General features: G+C 44.8%; 1 protein-coding gene across 11 annotated transcripts in view; it reads left to right on the plus strand.

The window, feature by feature from the left end:
* Positions 1 to 27,663, plus strand: part of LPIN3 (lipin 3) — a 428,785-nt gene that overhangs the window by 159,347 nt on the left and 241,775 nt on the right. For all 11 annotated transcript variants that reach the window (XM_086932215.1, XM_086932217.1, XM_086932218.1 and 8 more), the window contains 2 exons: positions 26,128 to 26,328; positions 26,778 to 26,873. In XM_086932215.1, coding sequence (XP_086788341.1) covers positions 26,137 to 26,328; positions 26,778 to 26,873 — 288 coding nt within the window. In that variant the 5' untranslated portion in view covers positions 26,128 to 26,136. The remainder of the gene's footprint in view (positions 1 to 26,127; positions 26,329 to 26,777; positions 26,874 to 27,663) is intronic.

Here is a 27,663-nt window from a genome sequence, read left to right on the forward strand (position 1 = left end):
AGTGTAGCTGGAGAGTAATATAGATTAAAGATAGACATAAAATGTTGGCTTTGTAATGAGCCATTAAATAGCATTTTAATTGATAACTCGATTGCTCTAGACATACCTATATTGTCTATTTCAAGTTTCCCTTGCCATTTGTTTTCAAACACACATAAATCACCTTCAAATTTATTTATCATCATTTGATAAACTGTACCAATTTTCTCTTCCTTTCTGCTAATTTCCAATACATCAAATTTAGTAATCAAAGAGTGATGTGATTCCAAGAAGCTTCTTATTTGAAGGTATTTGAAAAAATCCGTTCTAGTAAGATTATATTTATGTTGTAAGAAAGAGAAGGAAGAGATCCGATCACCCTGATAAAGATCTCCTAACAAACAGATTCCAGCTAAGTGCCATCTTATCATCACTTGATCATTAAAGATCTCAGGTAGAATACGATTATTCAAAACCGGTGAATAATAATTTAAATCGGTGCAAAGAAGAATTTTCTTAATGATTTTGATTTTTTTTTTTTTTTAGTAGCTAGGTTTGATTATTCTTACTAAGCATTGCCTAGCTTCCTTCCCTAGTAACATTTCATATATCGAAGGGCTAGCAGACTCTTCTAATCTAATATCTTGAAAAATTAGGATGCCCATATGTCTCAGTAGAATGGCCCAATAATATAACTGAAAATTGGGAATCCCCCAGCCGCCCTTCATTCTTGGAAGAGTACACCATTTCAAGGCTCTTCTAGTTCGATGATAGCCCCAAAGAAACCTGGAAGACATTCTTTCGATCTTGGAAAAATAAAAAGATGAAAATAAAAGTAGTATTGTTCGAAATAAATGCAAAAATTTTGGAAAGATCAACATTTTAAGTATATTAGTACGGCCATATGATGAAAAATTTAAATTATTTAGTCTTTCCAAAGTTCTATTTGCAGAGTTTAATACAGGCTCTATAATAAGGCGTACTATATCATCTATTTTGAGAGATATTGTGATTCAAGATAAGGAGCATCTGGAACAAAGACCAGATCATTTGGACGATCCTTTTCCAAATGGATCAACTGCGTTTTTGAGACATTTAGTTTGTATCCCGAAAGCCCGCCAAATTCCTGAGCTAAATCCATTATTTTAGGTAGAGCCCGTTTAATATCTGAAGTAGTAATGGCAATGTCGTCGGCATACGCAAACACTTTAAATTCGGTCTGCTGGATGATAATCGGAACAATTTAGGCCTCTTTTTCCAACTTGTAAAGATATGGTTCAATATACAATGCAAACAACAAGGGGGAACAAGGACAGCCTTGCCTTGTCCCCCTTGTTATCACAAAGTTTTCAGATAATGCGTCTGTTATTCGAATTGTAGCCTTCGGATGAGAATACAGTGCTTGTATTGCATTGATGTATTTTTTGGGAAATCCCTTCCAGACCAGCACAGACCACAGAAACCCCCAGGAGACCCTGTCGAATGCTTTTTCAGCATCCAACAGGGCCACCGCTACCGGGGACTCCATAGCCTGCGCCCAGTCCAAAAGTGATATAATCCTTTTTACATGATCTACTGTGTCTCGATTTGAGATAAATCTGTGCTGTCTTATTGAAACCAGAGCTGGTATAAAATCATTCAACCTGTTGGCCAAAATTTTGGAAAAAATCTTACTATCAGCAATGATAAGAGAGATGGGTCTATATGACCCAAGCTCGATGTCAACCTTCCCTTTTTAAAAAAAAGTAACGATTCAGGAGGCTAACCCAGAAAAGCTTGTTGGAACACTTTGAGCATTTCAGACTTAAGCAGCCTACGAAATGTACAATAAAATTCTAAAGGTATGTTGTCTGGTCCCATTGCCTTCCCAGCTGCTTGGCCTAAAATAGCTGTCTTAATTTCTTCCCATACAATGGGTGCGGCTAATAGAATTTTCTGTTCTTATGATAACCCTTCACTATCTAAGCTTTTGAAATATTGTGAAGCGTTCCTGCCTATAGCCGTAACATCAGCAGACTCATAATATAATAACTGATAAAATGCACGAAATGCTTTTAATACATCCGTTTTTGAAGTCCGGATGACCCCATTTAAACCACAATTTTTTTGAATATCATTAGATGCTGCCTTCTGCCTAAGTCTTTGAGCTGACACTCTACCTGTTTGCTCGCTAAGTTCGTAGCTTTCCATCTTGTACTGTCTATACCTGCATGCAATCTGGTCGGCTATGTGAGAATAGGCTGTACTCCGTTTAATAGTCAAATCTAATTGAGCTTCTTCAATACCCCGACCAAGTTTGATGTTTTCTGCTAGTTTTATCTCTGCCTTCATGACCATTTCACATTCCCTCCTAAACTTATTTCGTTCAGCTTTTTGTTGGAAATTCGAGTAGCTGAGGGTTTCCCCCCTAATTGTAAATTTAAAAGTATCCCAAACAATTGGAAAAGAAGCAGTATTATTATTGGTCTTAAAAAATCCTGGATAATTTTGGTCATATATTGAAGATAATCATCCTCAAGTAATAAATTCCTTTGAAATGACCAATTAGTTTTGCTGCTTTTTACAATAGGAGACAGTTGTATTTCTAACATTAGCGGAATATGGTCTGATATAAGTTTTGGGAGGATTTCGATTTCAACTTTATCAATAAAATATTGGAACACCAAAAAATAATCCAGATGAACAAATTTCCGATGGGGGGCAGAGAAATAACTATATCCAGGATCTTTGGAACAGAGAGTATTCCATACATCTATAAGCCCATTATCTCAGTCTAAATCACGGAGAGCTCTATAAGCCCGAGGTTTCTTACCCCAGTATTTCCCACTTTGCCTAATATCAAATCCGGCATCGATATGTATATTTAAATCCCCACAAAAAATTATAGGTTGGCTCCAAATAAGCTAGCTCTAAGTTTAGGAAGCTCACAATCATCTATATTTGGACCATAAAGTGTACAAATCCTGAATCTATTTTCATGAATCTTAAGTTCTGCCAATCCCCATCTCCCCCATTTATCTGCTAGAGTTTTGATGCATGCCCCTAAGCCTTGTTTCATAAAAATAGCAACTCCCCTTTTAATCCCTGTCTGCTTCGAGCATACTAACAGTTCTAAACCTACATTTTTAGCCAGTCCCTTTTTTCCCAGGCGATATGCGTCTCCGGTAAACAGAGAATATCTATTTGTAATAATTGAATCGTTTTAGACAAGATTCTCTTTTTCTTGGAATCATTAAGACCATTAATATTCAACGTGTAAACCTTCAGTTTCCTATCCATTTGGTAAATCAAAAATAAACAAACATATCTTTTCAAATTTAAATTTCAAAACATACCTGAAAAAGCTACGTCTTTGAAAATAGTTTAGAGAAAACCCAGCCTGACTTATGTTCAATAATAACTGTTGCTGATTTACACCCTTACCACCACCACCACCACCCAACCCCCTTCACCACCCTCCCACCCCTCCCACCCCTCCCCCTGACCCCCGTCCCATCCAACCCACCATATGAGGCACAAAGTCTTTTAGTCCCTGAGAACACAGAGTGCCACCCCCCCCTTTCCTTCGTCGGAAAAGAGAATATCATCATCCAAATAGACCATCTTTAACCAAACCATAATTAAATTATGATACTACAACGTCTTTCATATAGAAAAAGTAATACAAGGAAAACATCATCTTCACATTTTTTTATCATAATGAGGTTAAATATTCTTTTGCCGTAATTTCAGAAAGAAAACATTTTGTTTGTCCCTTTGCGATGACTTTTAGCTTTGCCGGATTTTGCAGATATACCACTGCTCCCTTTTCCTGAAACTCGGGTATTAGCAGTCGTAAGTGCCACCGTTTGGATACAGTGGCCTGACAGAAATCTGGTCGGACAAAAAAGTCACAGCCTTTAGCAATTCTCTTCCTATCGGGCCTTGCCAGACCGAAGACAGCTTCCCTTTCTAGAAAATTATTAATTCTGACCAATATTGCTCTTGGGCGATCAACCTCTGTCTAGCTCTATTGACTGTAAATGGGAAACGATGCACTCGCTCAATTACTACAGCCCAGTCCCATAATGTTAATTCTGGGAATGCTTCGGAGAATAGCTCACACACAAATTTTCGTATATCTGGACCCCAAGATTTTCAGGGACCCCCAAAATACGTAAATTGTTTCTCCGAGATTAATTTTCTAACTCTGTGAGCTTGAAGCTGATATCATCACGTTGTGCTTTAATGGAGCGGAGTTCAAATTTTTGTGCGGCCACTTCGTCCTCCAGAGCAGATATTTTAGTCTCGGCTTCAGAAACCCTTGTGGAAATATCGGTTCAAATTTTCGTAACTCGCCTTACCGTGTTCTGGACCTTGCGGCATGTAGCCTGAGTACGGGCAATCTCGATCTTTGTTTCCGATCTATGTGCCATCATTGTTTGATATATCATAGTTAGTGTCACTTCCTGATCAGAACAGGGCTCCTCGGATTGTATATGCCCTCCCAGGGGACCGGACTGAGATGATGCTTCAGGTGGTATATCATAAGGATCTGTAGATTTATTTTTGGCACCCTGTGTTTTCCTAACCTTATGCTTTTTCACAGTTCTAGCGGATCCTGGAGAGATCTCACTGAATCTTGATTCTTCGTCCATACTACTATCACCTGGGTAGTCTGCCTATTCCTTATCAATACTTTCATCCGATGTATGGTCAGACATTGAAAAAAATGTATCCGGAATTTCTTGGGAGCCGGTAAAGTCTCAACAGAGAGTCTCACTTGTTTCTGAAACAATTATTGCATCCGATACATTGGGCATACTACCCGAGCACCCAATAACTACTTCAGAGACTACAGTTCCCATAATGCCTTTTAATGAGCTTTGTTCATTACTTTTTTCAATTGCGGGATCAGACATTTGCAGTACTTCAGGTAAGTTAATCAATACCTCTTGGGGAGGCTCTTCCTGAATCATAATGGTCGTAGAGCCATGATTGCTACTAATCAATAAATCCGCATTTGACCCAGAGCTGGAGTATTGGTACGTTGGGTCTGAGCGTTTTTAATTGTCTGCTTCTCAAACAGTGCAGGTACAGTTTGCGATACCATATTCATTTTGTTAGCTCGTTCGCCACCTTTTTTTTGACTCGGCAATTGTTGCATTTGGTTTGGTGAGCAGAACACTGAACCCGACCCGCCCGACTCACCGGCCGCTTGAATATCCTGCTCGGGACCTGCAGCGTCTGCCATTGCTGAAGTCTTTGTTTTAACGCTCCGAGTAACTGGAGGTTTCAGCAGAGGATTAGGCAGCATATTCGATCTAATGCCTGTAGTACTGCCTGAGGAGAGTCTGAGCAATAAAGAAGAGAAGCGCCAAGCCGGTACACGCAGCGTGTCAGGAAGAAGCAGTAGCAAGTAAACCATAGAGTCTCTGAGACAGAACGCCGAGCCGCCAGCCACCGCGAGAGCACCTCGCTTGGCTCCTCGCTCGATTCCTCAATTGATTCCTCAATTTTCCAAACCAAGAGCCAAGAAACAAAGAACGTGCAGATCATTCAGCCCACATCGCGAAGATCCGTTTGAAGTGAGCGGCAACTTCTTTTCCCTTTTTCCGACCAGGAGTGGAGGAGCCGGCAACTCACACAGCCGACTCAGCGGCCGCCATCTTGCCTCCTAAAAAATACTTTTAAAGCATAAACAAAACCCCTCACTATTACAAGTAAAATATGATTGAATAAACAGTAGCTGCACAAAGCACATACTCAATCCTCATAATCACATTAATTTGTTATACTGTACAAAAGAAGAGTCAGTGCATAAAAAAAATCTTGTTATCGCCAGCCTGAGTGGGAGAACTTGACACAATATAGGTAAAGCACCAAACACTCTAAATGTGTCACCTAAATATCGCAGTGTGCATAAACATTAAGACAAATACATTCTTTAAAATAGAATTTAAAACACACTGTAGTGCTGTCATAAATGATGAAAGTAATGGTGAATTCCATCTCAGACCCCCTCCGACTGGAATATTCTACTTGGATGAAAAGCGGCCTGCCGGTAATTAGATACTGACTTTCAGTGCCATGAAATGAGAAGTCAAGCTAAAAAATGCAGCAAACCAACTTTTATATTGCAGTGAATATTCAAGCAAGCTGATTACTCCGGTGCTATGGGACCCAGATGAACAAGTTCGTGTCCAACAGCCTCGGATTGGTAACGCGGGCACTCGGGCAATGCCCGAGGGGCCGGTCTCTGAGTTCCTGCTGTGGGCTGCTTTTTTGAGCAGTCGGACCGATTTGGGCAGTGTCTCTATTTTCAGAAAACAGCCAGCGGCCCAGTGGGTGGCTGAGTGGCCTTTCTGCAGGCAGATGGGCGCTTATTAACACCCCCCAACCAAAACCGCCGGTCCCCCACCTCCGGTTTAGCAACAGGCAGAGGTATCACTCCCTTTGTCTCGCTGGCCAGCCCATTAATGTTTGCACATACTGAGCGGAGCAGGGGGCCTCAGGAGAAGTGGCCTCACTTGTTTTCAGGTGTGTTTCACTAGTGTAAACTAATGCGTGCATTTTTTTAAGCCCCCCCCCCCCCCCCCCCACACACACACTCCTTTTTAATGTAATTACCCCGAAGCAGTGATTTGAGTAAAGGCAATATGCAAATGGGGGCTGAATTTTTTTTTTGTGTGTGTGCCCGGGCCGATTTTCAATCCCAATCCGACCCTGGTGTCCAAGTAGGAGTTAAATGTTCCTATCACCGCGCGTGCACAAGTCTGTAAAAAGACTACGCCTCCCATAATGCAACAGGGTGGTGGCAAAATAGCTGGACTAACAGGCAAATATCACATTGCAAAGTCAGAATCCTTTAAAGACACATTACCGGGACCCAAACCCACTCCCAAAGTAAGTCAATGCCATCTGGATCCTTAGTTGTAGTTTAAAAGCAAACACCAGTCTCAATTTCCGAAATGCAAAAACAGCGTGAAAAAAATATGTTCCAAATCCGACACAAACTCGGGGTGGAGGGTGACCGATGCATAATAGTTGCAGATGTGCCAAACCACCTCACCGTTTCAGCGTAGGCAACAGCAGTGCCCGGTCACCAAGGGGCGTCAGACTCCTGGGCGAGGCATTTCTTGCGGGGAAATGTAGAACCCATGTTGGCAGTTGGCAAAACCGCCCGCTCTGGGATCGCAATCTCCCACTGCCGCCCTCCTCGTTCCTCTTCTGACATCCACAGTGGGGGCTCACCCTCTAACACCAACGTACTCCTCCATTTTTGTGGTCACAGGAGAGAGCCACAAATGACCAGTGTTCCGTGAAAGTGCCCAGACCACTGACGATGAATCAAAATGAAAACAAACTCCAAACTTCAACAGGAAGCTCCCATGAAGAAGGCACGGACATCAGGTAGTTGGTATACGGCTTCTTTTATTTGATCAGGTCACCCACGACCCCGAGACACCAGAGACCCGTTTCGGCTCCGATGAAACCTTTCTCAATCAGTGTGGCGCTTTGTTTCTATCAATATATATAGAGAGAGGCCAAAGCTTAAATAAATAAATATAAATATATAATTTCTGCTCTGTTCCTCTGGATCGTGAAGAAATACCGCACTCACGGAGGCTTTTAGCAAAAGACCGTTTATTTATTGCAACGGAAAAACAAACGTTTCAGCACAAAGCTTTCCTCAGTGTTAGAAATTCATGTAACAAAGCGTGTTTATAAAGCATCATTCAAAACAGATTGTGGCATTGAGGTAGAGAAAGGACATGCACAGCTCTCCCTTTGTTAGGTCGAGCAGACGTAAAAGCAGGCGAAGCCTGCTGTCTGCGAAGACATCTTTTGTTGGCGTGTTCCGATGAATGTGAGACAGGGGATGTGCACGAGCTTCCCATCGGCGATTTCACCTCGTGGGCGCGCACGCCCAGCCGGCGTCGTGCACATCCCCTGCCTGCCATTCACTCTCAATCACACACAGTCACGCATGCGCGCACAGCCAGCCCCCACACCCCTGCTCACACACCACACAGGCACACCTAAACACGCTTCCGCCCCCCCCCCACACATACACGCAGGCAGGCACACACACAGGTACAACACACGCAGGCACATACAAGCGCCCCCCCCCCCTACATACACACACACACGCGCACACACACACTCCCAACCCCGCTCACCGGGCACACGCAGGGCTTCCATCACGGGGGGGGCGGTCACCGTCAATGTGCCCCGACGCCCCCTCTCACCGGCTCCTCTCGTCCTGTCCAGACTCCGCAGCCCGCTCCTTACTCCGCCCCCTTCAGGACATTTCCTGTGTGTCAGGCCTCTCCTTTCCACCGGCCGGAAATCCTGTTTGCGTGTCAGGCCTCGTTTTCACCACGCATTTTTTTTTTTTAGCAGACGCGCTTCATGGTGTGTTTTGATTTTCTTCCTTTCCATATGGGGACAACCCTCACCTTCCCTTCCTCGTCGCTCTGCCTCCGCAGCACACACGGGTGGCTGCCTCTCTCCCAGTTGTAGTCAGTGCTCCCGCAGCTACACAACCAACACCCGCCTTTACGGCTTTCAGACTGCCAGCCTGCCATGAATGAGGGGGAGGAGGGAGAGCAAGGATCTATTAACCTACCGAGGCCCGGGTCAGAAGCCGGTTAAACTAAAAATTACATACATGGAAGTCTTGTGTGCATATCAGGTATTTCTTTTATTTATATTTAAAAAACCTTACATTGTGGATAAAAAATATTTGATAGGCCATTATATATGGTAAATATGCTAGGCCATTATATATGGTAAATATGCTCCGCCCCCCTCCACCGTTGCTCGGACTCAGAGTGAAGGGGCGCTCTGTTAATTAAAGCAATCTGCAGACGCTTCCGCCATTGTTCCTCCTCCCTCCCTCATTCATGCCCTTCATGTACCTTGAGATTTTTCTGAAGCTCAGTCTCTGAACGAACACTAGTTAAAACAGGTGAAGGGGCACTTTGATGGTGTGTTCCTGAATTTTTAATCGTTGTGTCATACTTATATTTACACACGCGTTTGGTTCACTTTCAATTCTAATGTCTTGAAGGAAATGCAGGCAAATGCAGACACGACTCAGCTACACAATTCTGTGCTTCAAGCAAGTCCATGCAGTCTTGTTGTGCCGCAATGTACTATACAGACCCCTGTGCACCAACAGTTATGTAAGAAGGTGGACTGCATGGGTAGTAGGTCACATACACCCCTTTGATGCCACTTCTCAGCAGCTGCTCTTCGGTATACCTATTTGTCAGTTGCGGCGCTGGGTTCCCACCGCAACCAGTGGTCGTTTGAGCTCGGGCATGTGTTTGTGTCAAAGTTTGGAAGTAAGCGAGAGTAAACGTAAAAGAAAACCATCGTCAATTGGTTTATACGTTTAACTTGCATTCAGATACATTCTTTGTGAAATGCTAAAGAAAAACATGAATAAAAACGGTACGCTTCTTTTCAATGTGCAGGCTTCAAGGCAAAAAATATGCAAATTAAGTATTCGACACAGGATCATTGCTTCACATTTAAATAACCATAACACGTTGAAGCAACAGAAACATCGAAGTATTCGTTTTCCCTAGTAAAAAACTTGCAACCAAACAACCACAAATATGAAACTTTTAAAACGAAATGCAAGAGGCAAACAAAACCTTCCATGCAAAAATAATACCCAGTATGATACCAAGTGTGTTGTAGTTGTTAGACAGCAAAGTCGATGCAGCCTATACGTGCTCACTAAACGAGCTCACTAAACTGCCTGCCCAGTAAAGCCTTGCTGGTCTACACACATTACTGAGGGAAAAATGCTCACCATGCATTTTTTTTTTTGCAAGTATACGTCTGAACATCCTACAGTCTGCGTTTAATAAGTATATCTGCTTTTACTAATACAGATGCACACCTCTTCCATTACCTGGCCTGCCCATTACAACAGCACCCTCAAGCACACCCACTCCTCTTGTTAAAACCCTTAGTCCTTGCCATTTCACTTCCACATTTTCCTTATGTTCGTCTCTGCAAAGCAGCCTCAACTCCTACACACGTATTTCGCTTTTGACTCTTAGCTTTCACTTTAACCCTCACAACCTTTGTTCTTCCCCCTCATTACTCCTTCATGTATCTCTTGTGCATTTGTCACTTCTTCCCTCCTTTTAGCCATTTTCACCCTCCTTTGGCCCTCTGCTTCGCTTGTCCCAAGTTCTTGGCTTTTTAGCTTCCATCCATTTCCCTCTCTCGTTCCAGTTTTATTACTCCGGGGTTTTCACCATCTTTCTTTCTTCCTGTCTTCCTCTTTCCTTCTGCACTCCGACCCTTTTCTTTTCTCTTCTCTCTTATTTTAGAGATGTAGCTAGTAATTGTGTTTATGGAAGACTGCTTCTCCAGCACGTTGTTTGCCCCTCCCCACATCTGCTGTAACCAGGCATGCAACCCCCATTGGGCTCAAATGGCTTCAGCCCCACTCTATCTCTCTATCCATCTATCTCCCTCACTCTATCTATCGCCCTCACTCTATCTCCCTCACTCTGTCGCCCTCACTCTGTCGCCCTCACAGCATCACTCTGTCGCCACCACTCAACAACAACTGGTTAAAATCTGTTCTCTCAATGTTTCAAGCTTTATTACAAATGTCACAAAAAGATGTTAATATTTCACTTCTGTTCTTGGATTTTCGTCACTATAAAATACACTGAACATAATCTTCACAAAAGTTATTTTACAAAAGTTTAAGCTATTGCCATTATAAATTTCAATAACTTTTATTGAAGTATTAATTATTAAACTAAATACATCTGTCACATAAATACAAAACATATTGCATTACAAATGCTGTAAGTGTCACATTTGCTAAAGTTAAAACTATTGGCATTGTAAATGACAAAGCTATTAATTTCGCTATTTACAAAACCAACACATAAATAAAAAATGTGTCATTAACAATACCAATAGCTCAAACTTTCCAAATGAGAGACCTATTGCATTGCAAATGCTTGTTTTTCATTATGTACACCATCTTTTTATACATAGTGATCTTATTTTAGGTCTAGATCTTGAAAATGAAGCTGTGAAACAGACCTACTGCTAATATTATAGTTTAATCGGGTTTTGGATTCTGCCCTTTCACCAGTTCGCTTTTTTCTGTCAGTCTCTTTCAGCTGTTGCTGTGAGACTTGGTGAGAGGAATAATCATCTCTCACCAAATGCAATTTTTAGTTTTGGTGTATTCATCCACATCCACTCAAGTGCTTGCATTGAAGTATGATGTATTACTTTATAACCCTTGCTGCCCACTCCTCCTAGTTCCCTCCTTGGTCTCACTCTAATGTGCTAACACTACATGCGTTGGCACATTAAAATGATTTTGTAATCTTTGCTAATGCTTGTATTTCCAAATTTTGCACTTTTTACATTACTGCGATCCATTCTCCCTTTTTTTTGTTTTAACGGTTTAGCGCTTTGGTGAAAATGCTAAATAAATAACAGTACTGTGTGATTTCTTTAGTGCTTTATTATTTTCTTGTTTATATTACACTGTTATATGGTACTAGTAAATGTACACCTAAGTTATTCAATTGCTCTAGATTGCAAAATGAAACCAAAAACTCTGTGGGGCTAGAATATAAGGCAGGTTGAATATTGTTGAATGTTGAGGAATATTGATAATTTCACATTCCGCTTCTTTTTCCATCAGTGCCTTATACTCTGAGGCTAAACATGATAAAGGTGCATAAGTATGACATTGGTCAGTGATAACATTGAAATTAACCGTGAACAAAACTAAATAAATTGATCAGGCAAAATAGATACTAGTAAGATTTCTGTCTGATACATATCTGGTGGAATAACTCATCTAACTTCCTGTGCCGTACGTTCTTTTTAAATGCAACTGTTCTATGGAGATCTTCATTTTGGTAAAGTGATTTCCAATTGCTAATATTTCATGGGCCTCTAGCAGGAAACCATCTCTCTATAGGAGTTGGCTTTGAAAGCTCAACAGCATGATTCAGGTGTCTAAGGTGACTGTCAGTTGAGTGGGTCAGCGTGAAGTAATGGGAGCGATAAAAAACATTCTCAGGCGATGTGTTCATATAATTCTCGTCAGGAACATGTCCTTCCTTATGTTTTGCCTGCAGGCAACTGCCTGTCTTCCTTCTAATGTTTTGTAAAAGAAGTCCGGATTAAAGATCCAGCCTCTTCTTGTTTCTGTGGTGACTCCTCTTAATCACTGTAGATTTTCAATTTTTTTCTCTGTATGATTCCAGGCTGAAATTCATTTCAGGCCTTCTATCTCTCCCAGATACTCCGTTTCAGCTTCTCTGTTTTTCAAACACTGTATGATCTTGTTCTTCTCATCTTGTTAGGGTCTACCTTTAGGGGTGCCCTACCTCACCCCTTTAGTTGCAAGTGGACTTTGGTTGCCTCAACCCTTTACGTTGAGTGACATCTGCTGAGATGCTCCTTTAGGACTAATGGGGCATTCCTGCAACCACTGAGCAAATCATACCCATGTTTCTCCGTTGTAAAATTCAATTTTATACCTATGTTCTGTTGCTCAATCTGGAGCTTACACCATGTCCTACACATGCCCATAGGTCTTTGTAAGTTATGTTTTTGAAACTGGTATCTCAAGCCATTCTTGCATCTGTCTTCTCTTTCTGTCCTTCGCTGGCTTTGTTAAAATAATGCTAATTCTATCAGATTGGCTTATTATTCCATAATCTTTGTCTCGATGATCAGCGGTTCTGCCTACAGATATAGGTGTGTGTATCAAGCTGCTCACTTTAGTGGCTCGAGACTTAGGCAGTCGAGCTGCCACGTGTCCCAAGTGTTTTGCAGCCATGGCTCCCACACGTGTCAGTAAACTGGTGTTTTGCCGTAAACCGCAGTGTACAGCTCAATTGGTCTTTTCTTAGAAGTGTTAACGCAACCCTGATCCCTGGACTGGAATCCCTTGGAGGTTGTCTTCAACCATAGGTAGATCCCGAAGACTGGCCTTTTGCACGATCATCTGTATGAACTGCTCCGTCCCTTCCTCATCTTCTGGTGGAGGTTTTGCCTTTAGTGGTGGATGCCATGACAAACTGTCTGTGGGGTTGTTGGTCTCTGGACAATAGATGACTTTGAATGCTTAGGGTTGCAGTTGTACTGCCATCTCTCGATTCTTGGAGGGGCAAGATGAGTGGTGCCTGCGAAGAGAGGGAGACGAGGCTTATGGTCGGTGATTACTTTGAATTGGTAGCCCCAGAGGTACAGGTGGTAGTGGTGACCTGCTCACCTAATGGCCAAAGCCTCTCGTTCGATCAGAGAATAGTACGTCTGCATGTCAGAAAATGCACAGCTGGCGTACGCTACCGATACCCACACTCTGTCTGCTCCCTCTCGCATGAGTACAGCCACCATTCCCATTGGGCTTGCATCAACCACAGATTCTGTCCTTCTTTGAGGATGAAAAGATATCTGGAGGGCCACTTTTGTTGCACGGAATGCTTTCGGGACTCAAGTCCTACGGGGCAGCAGTACATGTGAGGGGTCGTAGCGGCTCAGAGACCATGGCAAGATTGGGGATAAATCTCCTGCAGTGTGTCTCTATTCCCAGGAAGCTGTGGAGTTTTGGATAGCTGTTGCTTTCCTTGGGTCAACCTTTAGTCCCTCTTGTGAAAAGATGTACCCAAAGAACTCTATGGAGCCCCTGTACAAGGAGCACTTTTGTCATGCCGTGTCAGGCCTCTGTCAGCCAGGCAATGGAGGATGGCTCTCAGTTGGACATGGTGTTCTTCGAGGGTGAGAGCTACCTCTATGGTTCCTCCAAGTGGCAGTGACTTTCTTCCACCATACGTGTAGAGTCTTGCCTGGCTAGGGGAGTGTGGCATTAGCTTCTCGAACTGATCAGAGTCCATCACATTTGCAAATGTTCCTGTGTTGATGCGTGCCTTTACAGGAGTGCCTTCTATTTCCACCACGCACATTGGGGGTGCCGCCTCTTGTGGCCCACTCTTCCGGCGAAGGATGCCACAGAGAGGTCTTCGTCCTCCTCATCTGGGAGGATGCCGGTCCCGCAGATACTGGGTGTGACATCTTCCCTTGTGTCTACAAGCGACAACCGACTGGCCACGGTCACTCTTATTAGAAATTCAGCAATGGGCCATGGTCTCCCGCTCCAGCATACTTTTGCAAAGTGGTTGGTTTTCCCGCACTTCGAGCACGTCTTTTCTTTGGCTTGGCACATTCTGGGGGGTCTTGTGCTGTAGGCTGCAGTTTCCGCAGCTCCCACTTGGTTTGTGGTTTGAAAGTTGTTGCGCTAAGCCTTGACGTCTCTGTATGGCGTCAACCGGTTCTTACTTGATGTTGGGAATCTTCTGGGGCCATGGGCAGTCACAGACTTAACCTGGGCCGCTGCTATATCAAGTGCCTGGCTGTTCAACAATTCATGGGATCGGGCTAAGACTAGGATGTAATTCAGAAAGATACCAGGTTGTCTCAGGATGAGTCTTCATAGCACTGCTTACTTGCAGCCCTGCATTATCTGCGCTCGTATGTCCTCCTGCTGAATGATGTTTATGCAGGCACTTGCTAGTTTCCTTAGCCTTGCATTGAACATGTTGACTGACCCAGTGTCCATTAGTTTCGCTTAGCGTAGCTTGAAACATTTGTAGTCTGGGTTGAGCTGTGGGTCAGAATGCCTGTTTAACGCCCTAACGGCAGCTTCCTAATCAGCATCATCTCCAGTGCTCAATAGTGTTTCAAATTGTACGTAGAGTTCTGTGCCTCCAAAATTCATAAGTAGCGACCTCTTTACAGCACCATCCTTTTTCTCGTGTGGCGCAGAAGTAATGCTGTAGTCGCCCAATCGACAAATGCCACATGGGCACTGCAGACGCTTGATCGGACAGTTTACCGGAAGGATGGCAGAGGCGTCACTGAAGTGTATGCATATGGGGCTGGCTCAGGGCGAGCCTGGTTTTGTTGTGGCTGTGGCGCACTCATGCTGGGATGTAGCTGTTCCTATTTTTCTTTGTGCAGTCTGTAGCCTTGATTTATTTATTTATAAAGTTTTTATATAGCTCGAACTTGATCCCGAAGGATATCAGAGCGCTTTACAATTTGAGGCAAGTCAAGTCAAGTCAAGTCAAAGAATTTATATAGCGCACTACATACCCAGAGGGTCTCAAGGCGCTTAGGGAGGGTAGGAGGATTACTTGTCAAATATCCACGTTTTAAGTTGCTTTCTGAATGCTAGGTGGTTCTGGGTAAGGCGAAGGTAAGTGGGGAGTGAGTTCCATGTTTTGGCTGCCAGGTATGAGAAGGATCTTCCTCCCATGGTGGTCTTGTTGATGCGGGGTACAGTGGCGAGGGCTTGGCTAGAAGAACGTAGTTGGCGGGAGGGGGTGTTGAAGGACAGTCGTGAGTTGAGGCATTCTGGTCCGATGTCGTAGAGTGATTTGTGTGCGTGGGTTAGCAGTCGGAAAGTGATCCTCTTATTGACGGGTAGCCAGTGGAGGTCTTTCAGGTGGCCAGAGATGTGTTCTTTACGCGGGATGTCTAATATGATCCTGGCTGAGGCGTTTTGGATTCGTTGGAGTTTCTTCTGGATTTTAGCGGTAGTACCTGCGTAGAGGGTGTTTCCGTAGTCCAGTCGGCTCGTGACCAGAGCATGGGTGACTGTTTTTCTGGTTTCGGTGGGGATCCAGCGAAATGTTTTTTTGAGCATGCGAAGAATGTTGAAGCAGGATGAGGATACGGCGCTGACTTGTCTGTTCATTGAAAGTGAAGAATCCAGGATAACGCCTAGGTTCCGTGCGTGGTCTGTCGGGATGGGTGCTTTTCCAAGGTCTTCCGGCCACCAAGAGTCGTCCCATGCAGAGGGGGATGTACCTAAGATGAGGACTTCTGTTTTATCTGAGTTCAGTTTCAGACGGCTGTGTTTCATCCATTCGGCAACTTCTTTCATTCCTTCGTGTAGGTTGGTTTTGGCGGTGCTGGGGTCATTGGTGAGAGAAAGGATCAGTTGAGTGTCATCCGCGTAGGAGATGATGTTGAGATTGTGTTGGCGAGCGATGGCCGCAAGGGGGCTCATGTATACGTTGAAGAGGGTGGGACTAAGTGAGGATCCTTGTGGTACGCCGCAGATGACTTCAGTGGCCTCGGACTTGAATGGTGGAAGGCGGACTCTCTGGGTTCTTCCGGTGAGGAACGAGGTGATCCATTCAAGTGCTTTTCCTTGTATTCCGATGTTTCTGAGGCGTTGTAAAAGGGTGCTGTGGCAGACTGTGTCGAAGGCTGCAGAGAGGTCGAGGAGGATGAGGGCGACTGTGTCTCCATTGTCCAGTAGAGTTCGAATGTCGTCTGTTGCTGCGATGAGGGCGGTCTCAGTGCTGTGTTTTACTCGGAAGCCAGATTGTGAGGAGTCGAGGGATTTGTTGGCTTCGAGGAAAGCGGCGAGTTGGTTGTTGACAGCTTTCTCGATGACTTTGGCCGGGAAAGGAAGGAGCGATATGGGGCGGTAATTTGTGAATTCGGTGGGGTCCGCTGTGGCTTTTTTCAGAAGGGCGGTGAGTTCAGCGTGTTTCCAGCTTTCCGGGAAGGTGGGGGAGTTGAAGGAGCAGTTGATGACGTCTCGGAGGTGCGGTGCTATGACGGAGTCTGCTTTGTTGAAGATGTGGTGAGGACATGGGTCTGTGGGGGATCCTGAGTGGATGGAGTTCATCAGGCGGATGGTGTCCTCAGTGGAGATTGGGTTCCAGTCGTTGAGGGTGTTCAAGGGGGGAGAATGTTCAGCATATGGTTGGGTGGGTTGGTCTCCGGGTTGGTTGTCGAAGCTGTTGTGGATGTCTGCAATTTTGTTGTGGAAGAATAAAGCCAGGGAGTCGCAGAGGGCTTGAGAGGGGGTGATGTCGTTGGAGTTGGCCGAGGGGTTGGTAAATTCCTTGACGATGTTGAAAAGTTCCTTGATGTTGTGGGCGTTGTTGTCTAGTCGATCCTTGAATGCTGTTTTCTTGGCCTTTCGGATTAGTTGGTGGTGTGTGCGGGTGGCGTTTTTGAAGGCGTCCTTGGTGCTAGTGGTTGGGTCTTTTTTCCAGGCCTTTTCAAGGGAGCGGCAGAGTTTCTTGGACTTCTTAAGATCATCGTTGAACCATGAGGCCTTCTTGCTGCCAGGTTTGCTTTGACGTTTTTTCAGTGGTGCTAGAATGTCGGCGGTGTTGGATAACCATAGGGTGAAGTTGGCGGCGGCTTGGTCTGGGTTAGAAGAGTGGGCTGGGGTGTTTAGAAGGAGCGATGAGGAGATCTGGTCGATGGTGATTTTGTTCCAGTTTCTTTGCAGAGTTGGTTGGAGGTGGTTGGTGGGTTTCGGCTTGTTGTAGGTGAAGTGAACGCAGCTGTGGTCAGTCCAGAGGAGATCCGTAGTGTGGCTGAAGGAGACATGATTGCTGGAGGTGAAGATGGGGTCGAGTGTGTGACCTGCGATGTGGGTGGGGGAAGTGACCAGTTGTTTAAGTCCGAGGTTGGCGAGGTTGTCCAAGAGGGTGGTGGTGTTGCGGTCGTTGTTCTTTTCAAGGTGAAAGTTGAGGTCTCCCAGAAGGATGTAATCTTTGGAGGGGAGCGCGTGTGGAGTGATGAAGTCCGTGATGTCCTCACTGAATTTTGCGCGGGGTCCTGGTGGTCTGTAGAGGAGGGTGCCTCTGAGTGTGGTCTTGGGGTCGATGTGGATCTGGAAGTGAAGGTGTTCAGAGTTGGCGAGGTTGACGTCAGAGCTGGTTGAGATGTGGATTGATTTTTTATGGACGATAGCGATTCCTCCTCCTGTGTGGCCGGTACGGTCCTTGCGTGTGATCTTATAATCTTCAGGGATGGCAATGGTGATGTTTGGGGAGGAGGAAGCGTTCATCCATGTTTCTGTTAGGAAGGCGACGTCTGGAGAGATGGTGTCTAGTAGATTCCATAGGTCAATGGCGTGCCTGTGGACCGATCGGGTGTTGAGCAGGATGCATTGTAGGTGGTTGGGGTCGGGAATCTGTGGTGTGGTCGTAGCGGAGATGTTGTCGGTGCCGCTGAATTTGCAGGAGTAGCAAGAGAAAGGTCCATGGGTGTGTCCAGGAGCGGCTTGGACGCAGTTGGGGGCGCAACCGGGGTTAAGGGCTAGGAGGGTGGCGGCATCGTAGGTAATGCGGGAGGTCTGGGCAGCGCGAGGGGCAGGGGGTCTGGCGCTGGGCGCGGTCCAGGCGCGGACGGGCGTAGACGGGCTTACCTTTGGCGCACCTTCGGCGCGAATGGGGCTCGGTCGCTGCGCGTGAACGCTGCGCGCGGGAACTCCTGTCATATATGGATGGTGGAGGGGGAGGTGCGAGGGCGTCTCAGCTGGGAGGCGGGGCGGGCTACAGAGGAGCACAACAACAAACAAAGTGGAGGCGGAGGGGTGAGCAGAGCGGAGCGCTAGGGGGAAAACGCGCAATCAGCGTGAAAGTGACACAGGCAAATCCAAAGTGCATACAAATAAAGCGGCAACCAAGGCAAACAGTAGGCAATAAATACGAGGCACTTTTAAAAGCAAAGCAAAGCGCTGCAGAACGATACCACGCTGGGGAGCGACCACTCAGCCCAAAAGCGAAGAGTGAATCACAGCGTTTCCAGGGAGTGGAGCGCTGTTTGTAGTCAGTGGGAGGGCGTCTCAGCTGGGAGGCGGGGCGGGCTACAGAGGAGCACAACAACAAACAAAATGGAGGCGGAGGGGTGAGCAGAGCGGAGCGCTAGGGGGAAAACGCGCAATCAGCGTGAAAGTGACACAGGCAAATCCAAAGTGCATACAAATAAAGCGGCAACCAAGGCAAACAGTAGGCAATAAATACGAGGCACTTTTAAAAGCAAAGCAAAGCGCTGCAGAACGATACCACGCTGGGGAGCGACCACTCGGCCCAATCAGAACATTAGTCTAACATTGGGAATTCTATCATTCCTAAAACTACCCATGTGTTACCCCAACATGTTTGAATATTTGTAAATATTCCATCATCCTCTGCTGCTGCTTCCCACCCAACCACCATCACCCATACATGCAATCTTAAAGAAGTTGTCATTTTCTTTTGACAAGGGTTGTCTCTTTTGCCCGCTCCTGCCTTTGCAGGGATTCTCAGACAGTAAGGATTCTGCTCCCCATTGTTTGTTGAGGCCAGTGTCCAGGCACTTACCCCTGCGCTCCAACAGAGAGGTCTACACCAGCGTCTGGACTTGCTCCCTACTCTAAGAGTGCAGGATGCAGGCGTCCATCGATCCACCAGCCTGCCATGGGATCATCTTCTCATCTAGACTTTAGAGTTACGCTAGCTCTGTCCTGAAGTCTTCTATTATAGCCTTATAGCCCACCATAGCGGGCCACACCGGCTATCAAAGGCCTTCTACCGCGTTAAAGGCATGAGCCGAAGGCCAGGGACTTTAACAAGGGAGCGGAACCATAACAGCCGGTATAGCCCTGCTACAAAGAGCTATAGGGCTATTAGAACATTCTGCCAGTAGAGGGCAGAATGTTCTAACAAATAAAACAAAGGCCTCTCGGAGCTCAAGGGGCGGTATTGTGGTCGCGGGACCGGTGGCTCCTCCTTCGGTGCGGGGTGCGCATGGGCTTCGGCTCCATCGTCACATTGTTTTTTTCCGCCATCGGGTTCGGATGAAACTTGCTGCGCTCCGGTTCGGAACCGTTTCCAGACCTCTTCGACGCGCAATTACATTCACCAGCATAAATTGTCAGCATGGACCCACAGATGGCAGAGTCCAGGTGTTGGGGTTGAGGCTATTAGAGCCTTCTGTCAGTAAGGCTCAAGTAATGAGGACAACCAACTAGTCTTTGGAGTCCTCTTGGGACCTGGGTTCAACAGATGCAGGTCCAGTCTTTCTCACCCTGGTAAGAGGCAGCAGGTCAATCATTAATATAAATGGGGTGACCCAGAAAAAGTCATTACGTAGCGTTGCAGCCATTGGGAACCCTGTTACAGTAGGCAGGTATATGTGGGGAATTCTCCATTTTGCACCCTCCTCTAGTAACTTATCTTGATCAAATGACCTAAGAGGTTCAAAAGGGGAGTTTATATCACATGCCACTATGACCTCCCCTTTACGCTTGTAGCCAGAGGGAAATTCCTTGATAGTACTTATGACTTGGGTCTCCTCTTTCTGCCTATCCACCCGATTATACACATTAATCAGCACCATAGAGGTCCCACTACAGGGGTCTACCCTAGCCAGCACATCCTGGGAAGTAACAGTTAGGTCTCTTACTGAACACTGTAGGTCTGTCCTCACCCATGTCACCAAACCCCCCCCCGCCACCTACCCCAGGTTTTACTCTAGATGACCCTATTGCGTTCACACAGAATGAGGTACACCCATCCTAGCCACAGGTGAGACACTGCATGTGTCGTGGAGGAGACGTGTTAGTCTATGAACGGCCCCTAATCTGTGTCCGTTCGAATTTAGCACCTATCCCAGCCACGTTTCATTTTCCTGTCAAAACAGTTCCCTGACAAACGCACAAGGCTGAGACCTCTGAATAGGTCATGCAGTCTTTGGACCTCCAAACACATATTTGGGAGGATGATGAGAAGAAAAAAAAAGAAGAAATCAATTTTAGAACAGGTGCAGTCAGATATTTATAATATTACACCAAATCTTCACTGGCATACAATAAGCTAGACGTAATCCTCTGTAAAAGAAGATGCAATCACTGAAATCAGCCTCTGTGCCTTTTGTGAAACACCGGTCTCTTCTTTCTTATGAAATGATAAGAAATAGAATATTACATTTTTCAATGTTAGAAGAAAAACATAAATAACCATTAAAATGAATGATGACACAAAACGAATTGCCTCTTCCATGGATCATCTTTATCAACTATGAAAATACTACAATGGATTCAGAACTCTGGTGCCAGGCTGCTCCTGCATGTAAAGTCACAAGCCTACATCTACCTTGCCTTGGGGGCTCTACAAGGGCTACAGGTTGCCAGAAGATCCACCTTCAAAGCTGCTTTGCACCACCCACTGAGCAATATATGGAACAGGACCACTTTTCATCAAGAATAAAATCACCGAATACATACAACAAAGGATTGGCAACCTCACCTCAAAACCCAACACGAGAGGGGGGCATAGGTGCTCGGAGATATGCTGTGCAGCAGTGAGCCAGTAGACTGAGACCGGGCAATGTGCTGTTGCCCACTTTACTTTGTCTCTTCGGGTGTGTGCATGTTCTTGTACTGCTTCTTATTTTGCTGTTGTGCTTCGATTTCTGACCCGTCATTTACTTTCATTTCCCATTTTGTCTTTGTTTTTCACCTTTCACTTTCCACCTTTCACTTTCTTTTATATATTATGACTTTCTTTTTTTCTAGTCTGCTTCCTGGTGGCAATGAGTTGCAGCTACCTTGATACCCATGCTCAGCTCAGGTTGCCTTCTGGGAGTGTTGGCGTGTATTTCTGCCACACTGTTGAGTTTAGGGCCGTTGGCTTTCTTCACTGCCCGACCTGGGAGAAACATACTGCGGTCGATTCGGGCAATGACCAATCCGCAAACTTCATATCCCACCCTCAGAAGCGAGAGCAGAAGTAGATGGTTGGACCTCAAGCTTCCGCACGAAAAAATGGTGCCTGAGCACCATGTGCGCAGCTCTGGGAGGCCACAAACAGGAGTTGATCGTATTGTATGGAGTATTGTGGCCAGACAAGGAGGTGGGCCTCTTCTGGCAGCAACATTGAGCGTGGAACATGTCGATCCAGGGGGCTCTGCACTAGTCGCTGTAGATGGGGAAGCGGGAGCAAGCGGGAGCATGCTGCAGACACCAGGGCATACACTCACCCCTTGTGCCAGCAGCGTCTCACAGGGTTCATCCGGCAATGCAGAGGGTGCGCATTAGCAGGCAGGTAGTCTCCTACACACAGAGTCCTCTACAGATGGTCAGTTATGCAGGCAGGGTCACGCCTACCTTGTCGTCAGTGTGGCGGACATACTGGTTGGCAGGACCACACACAGGCTGCAAGCACAGCGAGATGCACAAACAACACAGCACGTTGATTATAGTGTCGGTAATGGTCCGAGTGACCATCTGCCCTTTATTCATCTCCCCGGACCGAGCCCGGCTCCGAGTGCCAAGTGGGTACATTATATCATAGAGGCCGTGTGGCACTCTACAGAGAGCAGGAGCAGCTGGTCAGCAGGAAGATATTGGTACTTCAGCATTATATTTGATTTGTTTTTACTTTTGAACAGTTATTATTACTGCAAATTATTTAGTTGTTCAATAACTTACAATATTTAGAACTGAAAGACAAATGTCTACTCGTTCTGCTTTGTGGTAGTTACACCAGTGAGTCCACACATAAGGAAGTTCCAAGTAGATTTATTGTAGAGATAAGACAGCTTATACATCCACAGTAGGCAGGTAATCTCCAACTGATCGTTCCTGCTTACTCACATTCTACGTGACATACTAAACACTCTACATGACCTATGATCATTCTAGGAATGATCTAATACATGGATATAACACACCTCCCCCCTTAAAGAAACAAAAAAAACAACAAAACAAAAAAAAAAAAAAAAAAGAGAAGCCTACAAGAAATAACAAAAAAAAACAAATACATATCCAGAATGCTTTGTTCCCAACTTTTTTTTTTTTTTTTAAGAACATACAAAGTCTTTGAATTTTTCAGGAAAATGTTTCACCCTAGAACTGCTGCGTACAATAGGTTCCGCATTACAATCCAGAATACATTCATCAGAAACAACTTCATCCACTGACGAAGCAGCCTGAGGAAAAACATTGCTGTTAATATGGGGAACAGTTGCATAGGAAGACTGCAAACCATCAAAAACTGCATGTGACCCAGGAAAACCTGAATCAATCTCAGTCAATGGTTTACTTCCTTGAGACTTCACATCTGAGCAGCCATTCCTTTGTTGTTTTGAAACATCAGATTTGCAAATCGATATGCGCCTAAAATTCCAGATTTTCCCACCTTGCACTCTAACAGCTTTAGTGAAAACTTCAGTGACTTTAACTGGAGAGGACCACCTGGAAACCCCCTTTGGAATAATACCACCAAACTTCACCCTAACTAGATCACCTACAGATATTTTGGAAGAAACATTCTTCTGAGGAAAATTCTGTAACATCTTTTCTTGGTATTTACCAACACGATCTCTAACTTCCTTCATATCTAATTCTGAATACCCAGAATCCTTCGCCTTCAACCACCAAGGGAAAACTTTAGTGCCTGGCTTCCTACACCGCAAAATCTCAAAAGGAGATAATCCTGTTACAGAATTAGGAGACATCCGATAAGTAAACAAAGTGGCTTGTAAAGCTCTTTTCCATTTCAGACCACTTCGCAAGGCTAATTGGCAAGACTCTTTAATTACTCGGTTGAAACGTTCCACCTGGCCATTGGATTGTGGAGAATAATTGGAGACCCTCTTATGTTGGATACCACAAGTTTTCAGAAACGAAACAAAAACTTCACTAACAAACTGTGGTCCATTATCAGAAACAACTTCTTCTGGCAAACCCTCTCTACAGAAAACCTCATTCAAGAATTCCACAATAATTTCAGAATTGACCTTTTCAACAATTTTTAATTCGGGCCATTTTGAGAAATAATCTACAAGAACAACACCAAACATATCCTTCCCTGACTGATAATTGAAAGGACCGATAATGTCAATTCCTAACTTCCTCCAAGGTCCAAGAGCAAATTCAATAGGAGAAATACCAACAGAGATGGGTTTCACAGACTTATCACTCAATGAACAAGGAGAGCAGTTTCTGACCCATCTGTCAATCATGGCATCCATACTGGGCCACCAGTAAAATTCTCTGATCCTTCTCTTAGTGGTAGACATCCCCATATGGCCCTCATGGGCCAGACCACAAATGGAGTCTCTAATACCACTCGGAGGAACAATTTTATCTTCTCTATATATCATACCATCAATTTCCATTAATTCGTCCTTTACCTTATAAAAGGAAGCTAAATCACCGCTCATTCTCTTCTCTTCAGGCCAACCATTTTTCAAGAAAGTTTTGACTTTCACAAGAGCCAAATCTTGACCCATGGCGGTAGTCCAATTACTCTCGGTTATAAGGTTTTCATGATCTTTCCCAGCTATTAAGTTAACATCACACAAGGTGAATGCCACATCACACTCATCAGAGCTATTCTTGTCAGAAGAATTACTAATGGGAAAACGTGACATGCAATCTGCATGCACGTTAGAGCGTCCAGGAACATAAACCACCTCACATCGATATTCTTGCAATTTAGCAGCAAGACGTGCAAGGCGAGCAGTGAGGGTTCTTCCATCCTCGTCGCCAGTAATTATGTGGTAGTTACACCAGTGAGTCCACACATAAGGAAGTTCCAAGTAGATTTATTGTAGAGATAAGACAGCTTATACATCCACAGTAGGCAGGTAATCTCCAACTGATCGTTCCTGCTTACTCACATTCTACGTGACATACTAAACACTCTACATGACCTATGATCATTCTAGGAATGATCTAATACAGGGATATAACATGCTTGACACCATTTTAACTTTTTGCTACACTGATAATGATAGGTTGTTATTGATGAGGGTGGCCTTGTGCTGCTTACTAGAACCATTTTCACAGTACAATTCTGCCATCTTGGTATTTACGTCTTATTCAAACTTTTAATATTTCTGTCTTTGTTACTGTTCACTGTGCCATATCCCTCAAACTCGGTGTATCAATAAATGCGTATGTAGTTCTAATCTTATCTGTTTTCCAAATGGATTCTTCAGTATTACTTGACGATCTAAACCACGCAACCTCTGTTTTATATCAATCCTGTTTTTATTTCAGAATGTTTTGCCTATTACTATTTTTTGTGCAAATAAGCAAAGCACAAACGCCCCACTGTGCACAATTCAAAGGACACTGTGCTGCCTAGTAAATGTTCGTAAAAAGAACTTCCCTCCTTCCTTTATTGATGTGCAGACGTCTGACGAGCACGCACAACACGCATGACCTGTGCGTGACCTGCCTGTTGTAGGTAGGCTGGGGGTGCAGCGGTAGTGCTGCACAGACCCACACTACCACAAACAGCAACGCATTGGCCGTGTCCTGATACTTTAAGCAAAGATTCAGTTTCCTCTTGTGGGAAAGGCCCCACATTTACTTACCATCCCCTTTGTTCTCTGCCTATCCAAGTAATTGAAAGCTCATTTACAATGACTGCCCTTAAACGTTGTTCCCATTTCCATACTTAGTAAAGGGGTAAACATTGAAAACTGTGTTGATGCGCTAATGCAGTCCATGAGCCTACCTACACTGGGCTGTGCAATGAAGCAAAAGGTGAGATGAGGCCAGGTGAGATGAGGCCACCTTCTGCGGCTTGTCTGGCAGCTCGTCATACTGTACATACGTGTAGGCAAACCTATAGTGAGCGTACTCTATGCTTCTCTTAGTGACCTAGTTATATATACAGAAATATGGTGGCCGCACCCATGAATCCGCAGCTAGGAAAACAAATGAACATCTACACCGGTATGCGGCATTAGCCGTACACAAAAAAACGCGAGTCTCAATAGGGCGTGAATGTTTTTCCTTTTGTTTTTATTTTCAGTGATCAATACGCCTTTAAGGCAAAATACGTGTTGTGAATCTTCACACCGAGTGTAGGGTGAAGTGCCTCCACATTAGCTTCTGGTGGGTGTAGTTATGTAATAAAAAAGAATCCTTGCTAAAGCGTTGGCACACTGCTGTGTGCATTGGTATTGGGAATCCTTTTTTAGTACAATCATCTCTACACAGACACACTCCCACCATTAGGCTCAGGAATTTGGAAAGTTCTATCACTATAGAAGTAATTTGCCTCTGTTAAGTGACTGGAACCATTAATGAAATTGACAGGAACCATAAATGAAATTGATTTGCTGAAGATCATTAATAAAATTGATTTGCTGAAAATAATTTGCTCCACACTGTGAATCATAGGTAAACATATAATGCAGTTTCTATAATCAGCCTGTGTGTGTTGGTGTCTTCCTGCTTTCGCACCCTCTTTTCGGTTTAGTGTGTCCCCCTCTTTCCTTTAGTCTCCGTGCTTCAGATCCATCCCCTTTTCATCACCGTCATTCTCTTTGCAGTCACAGACCATGAACTACGTTGGACAGCTGGCAGAAACTGTGTTTGTGACCGTGAAAGAGCTGTATCGTGGCCTCAACCCAGCAACTCTATCTGGGTGCATTGATGTGCTCGTGGTGAGACAGGCCGATGGCACTTTTCAATGTTCTCCGTTCCATGTGCGCTTTGGGAAGCTGGGTGTCCTACGCTCCAAAGAGAAAGTGGTGAGCATGTTGTATTCTTCTGTGGTAAGGGATTTCTGGGCTTTTCATATTTTAGTGCATTCATTTCACTAATTCGAAAGGACAAAATGTTACCTCCTTGTCTCTTTCTTACACTCATTGTCTTGATGCCCTTCTCAAGTTCGCCATCAGTTTTCCATCCTCTGTTTCCTTTCTGTTACTCTCATCTAGTCTTTCCATTTCGTACCTTTCTCGTCCTTTGTCATCATTCCTGTCCCTGTCATCTTTTCTCGCTGAATGGATGACTCTGGAATCATTCTGTTCAATGTATTTCTTTCTGTCTTGCACTCGTCTCACCCATCCATGTTTTAACAGTTTCTCACACACCCTTAGTCAGTTGATTGTCTCACTCTCCTACTACATCTTAAATTAATAAATTCTTGTGGTGATGTTCTTCCTTCTCTTACTGTTACTTCCCATTTTCTCTTTAGGTTGATATTGAGATTAATGGGGAGCCCGTCGATTTGCACATGAAACTAGGGGACAATGGGGAAGCCTTTTTTGTCCAAGAAACTGAAACATATGAGGTGAGTGGATCTCAGGAAGGTAAGGAGCGTTCAGTAACAAACGAATGGGCCATCTACACTGCTAATTCATCTACATCATGCCATTGAGGAAGCAAGAAGAGAACACCTTGTGGGGTGCAGCATATTAAAAAAAATAAAACTGGAAGCCGTGTGGGGACCTAGTGAGGCTTCTCCTAAACACATTATGAAAGTGATCTGATCGAGACATCTAGCCACAGATTCCTTAACTTTTGAATTCTCCCCAGGCATCAGACTGGATCTGGACATTTTTCAGCTGCCCCTCTGGAGCCTGAGGACAGCACCTTACGGCTCGGTGATGACGTCAACTCGGTTGTGTTGTCAGCGGAGTCATATAAGTCTCCTCTGGCAAGCGAACTTCAGTTTCTTCTTTTCTGCGCTGCAACACGGATCCGGAAAAGAAGCTCCGCAGGCCGTTTTTAATAGCCTATCTCCACAATTTTTGTCGGGGAAACAGTGTGCATTTTTTCCCCCCATGTCATCAGGCTTTAAACCTTTTGGGTCTTGTACTTGGCACATGTCAGCTACAGACCTGCATTCCTTTTGTGTGTGGTATTTGGGAGAACACCGCAGCTCTGAGGATTGTGGCTACTGCCAGAGGCTGTAGGCGCTCAAAAAATGCCATATGAAGATACTGGCGGTGTGTCTGTCGCGGTCCTCAGAGACTTCAAGGCCTCGGTCTTCATCTTCCAAAATGGAGGTCCATTTACGGGGCCGTTCCAGGAGCCGGAGCCGATCTTGGGGACGTCGCTCTCCAGGGATGTCTAAAGGT

Source organism: Lissotriton vulgaris, chromosome 7 (assembly GCF_964263255.1).
Source record: "Lissotriton vulgaris chromosome 7, aLisVul1.2, whole genome shotgun sequence".
Taxonomy (NCBI): domain Eukaryota; kingdom Metazoa; phylum Chordata; class Amphibia; order Caudata; family Salamandridae; genus Lissotriton; species Lissotriton vulgaris.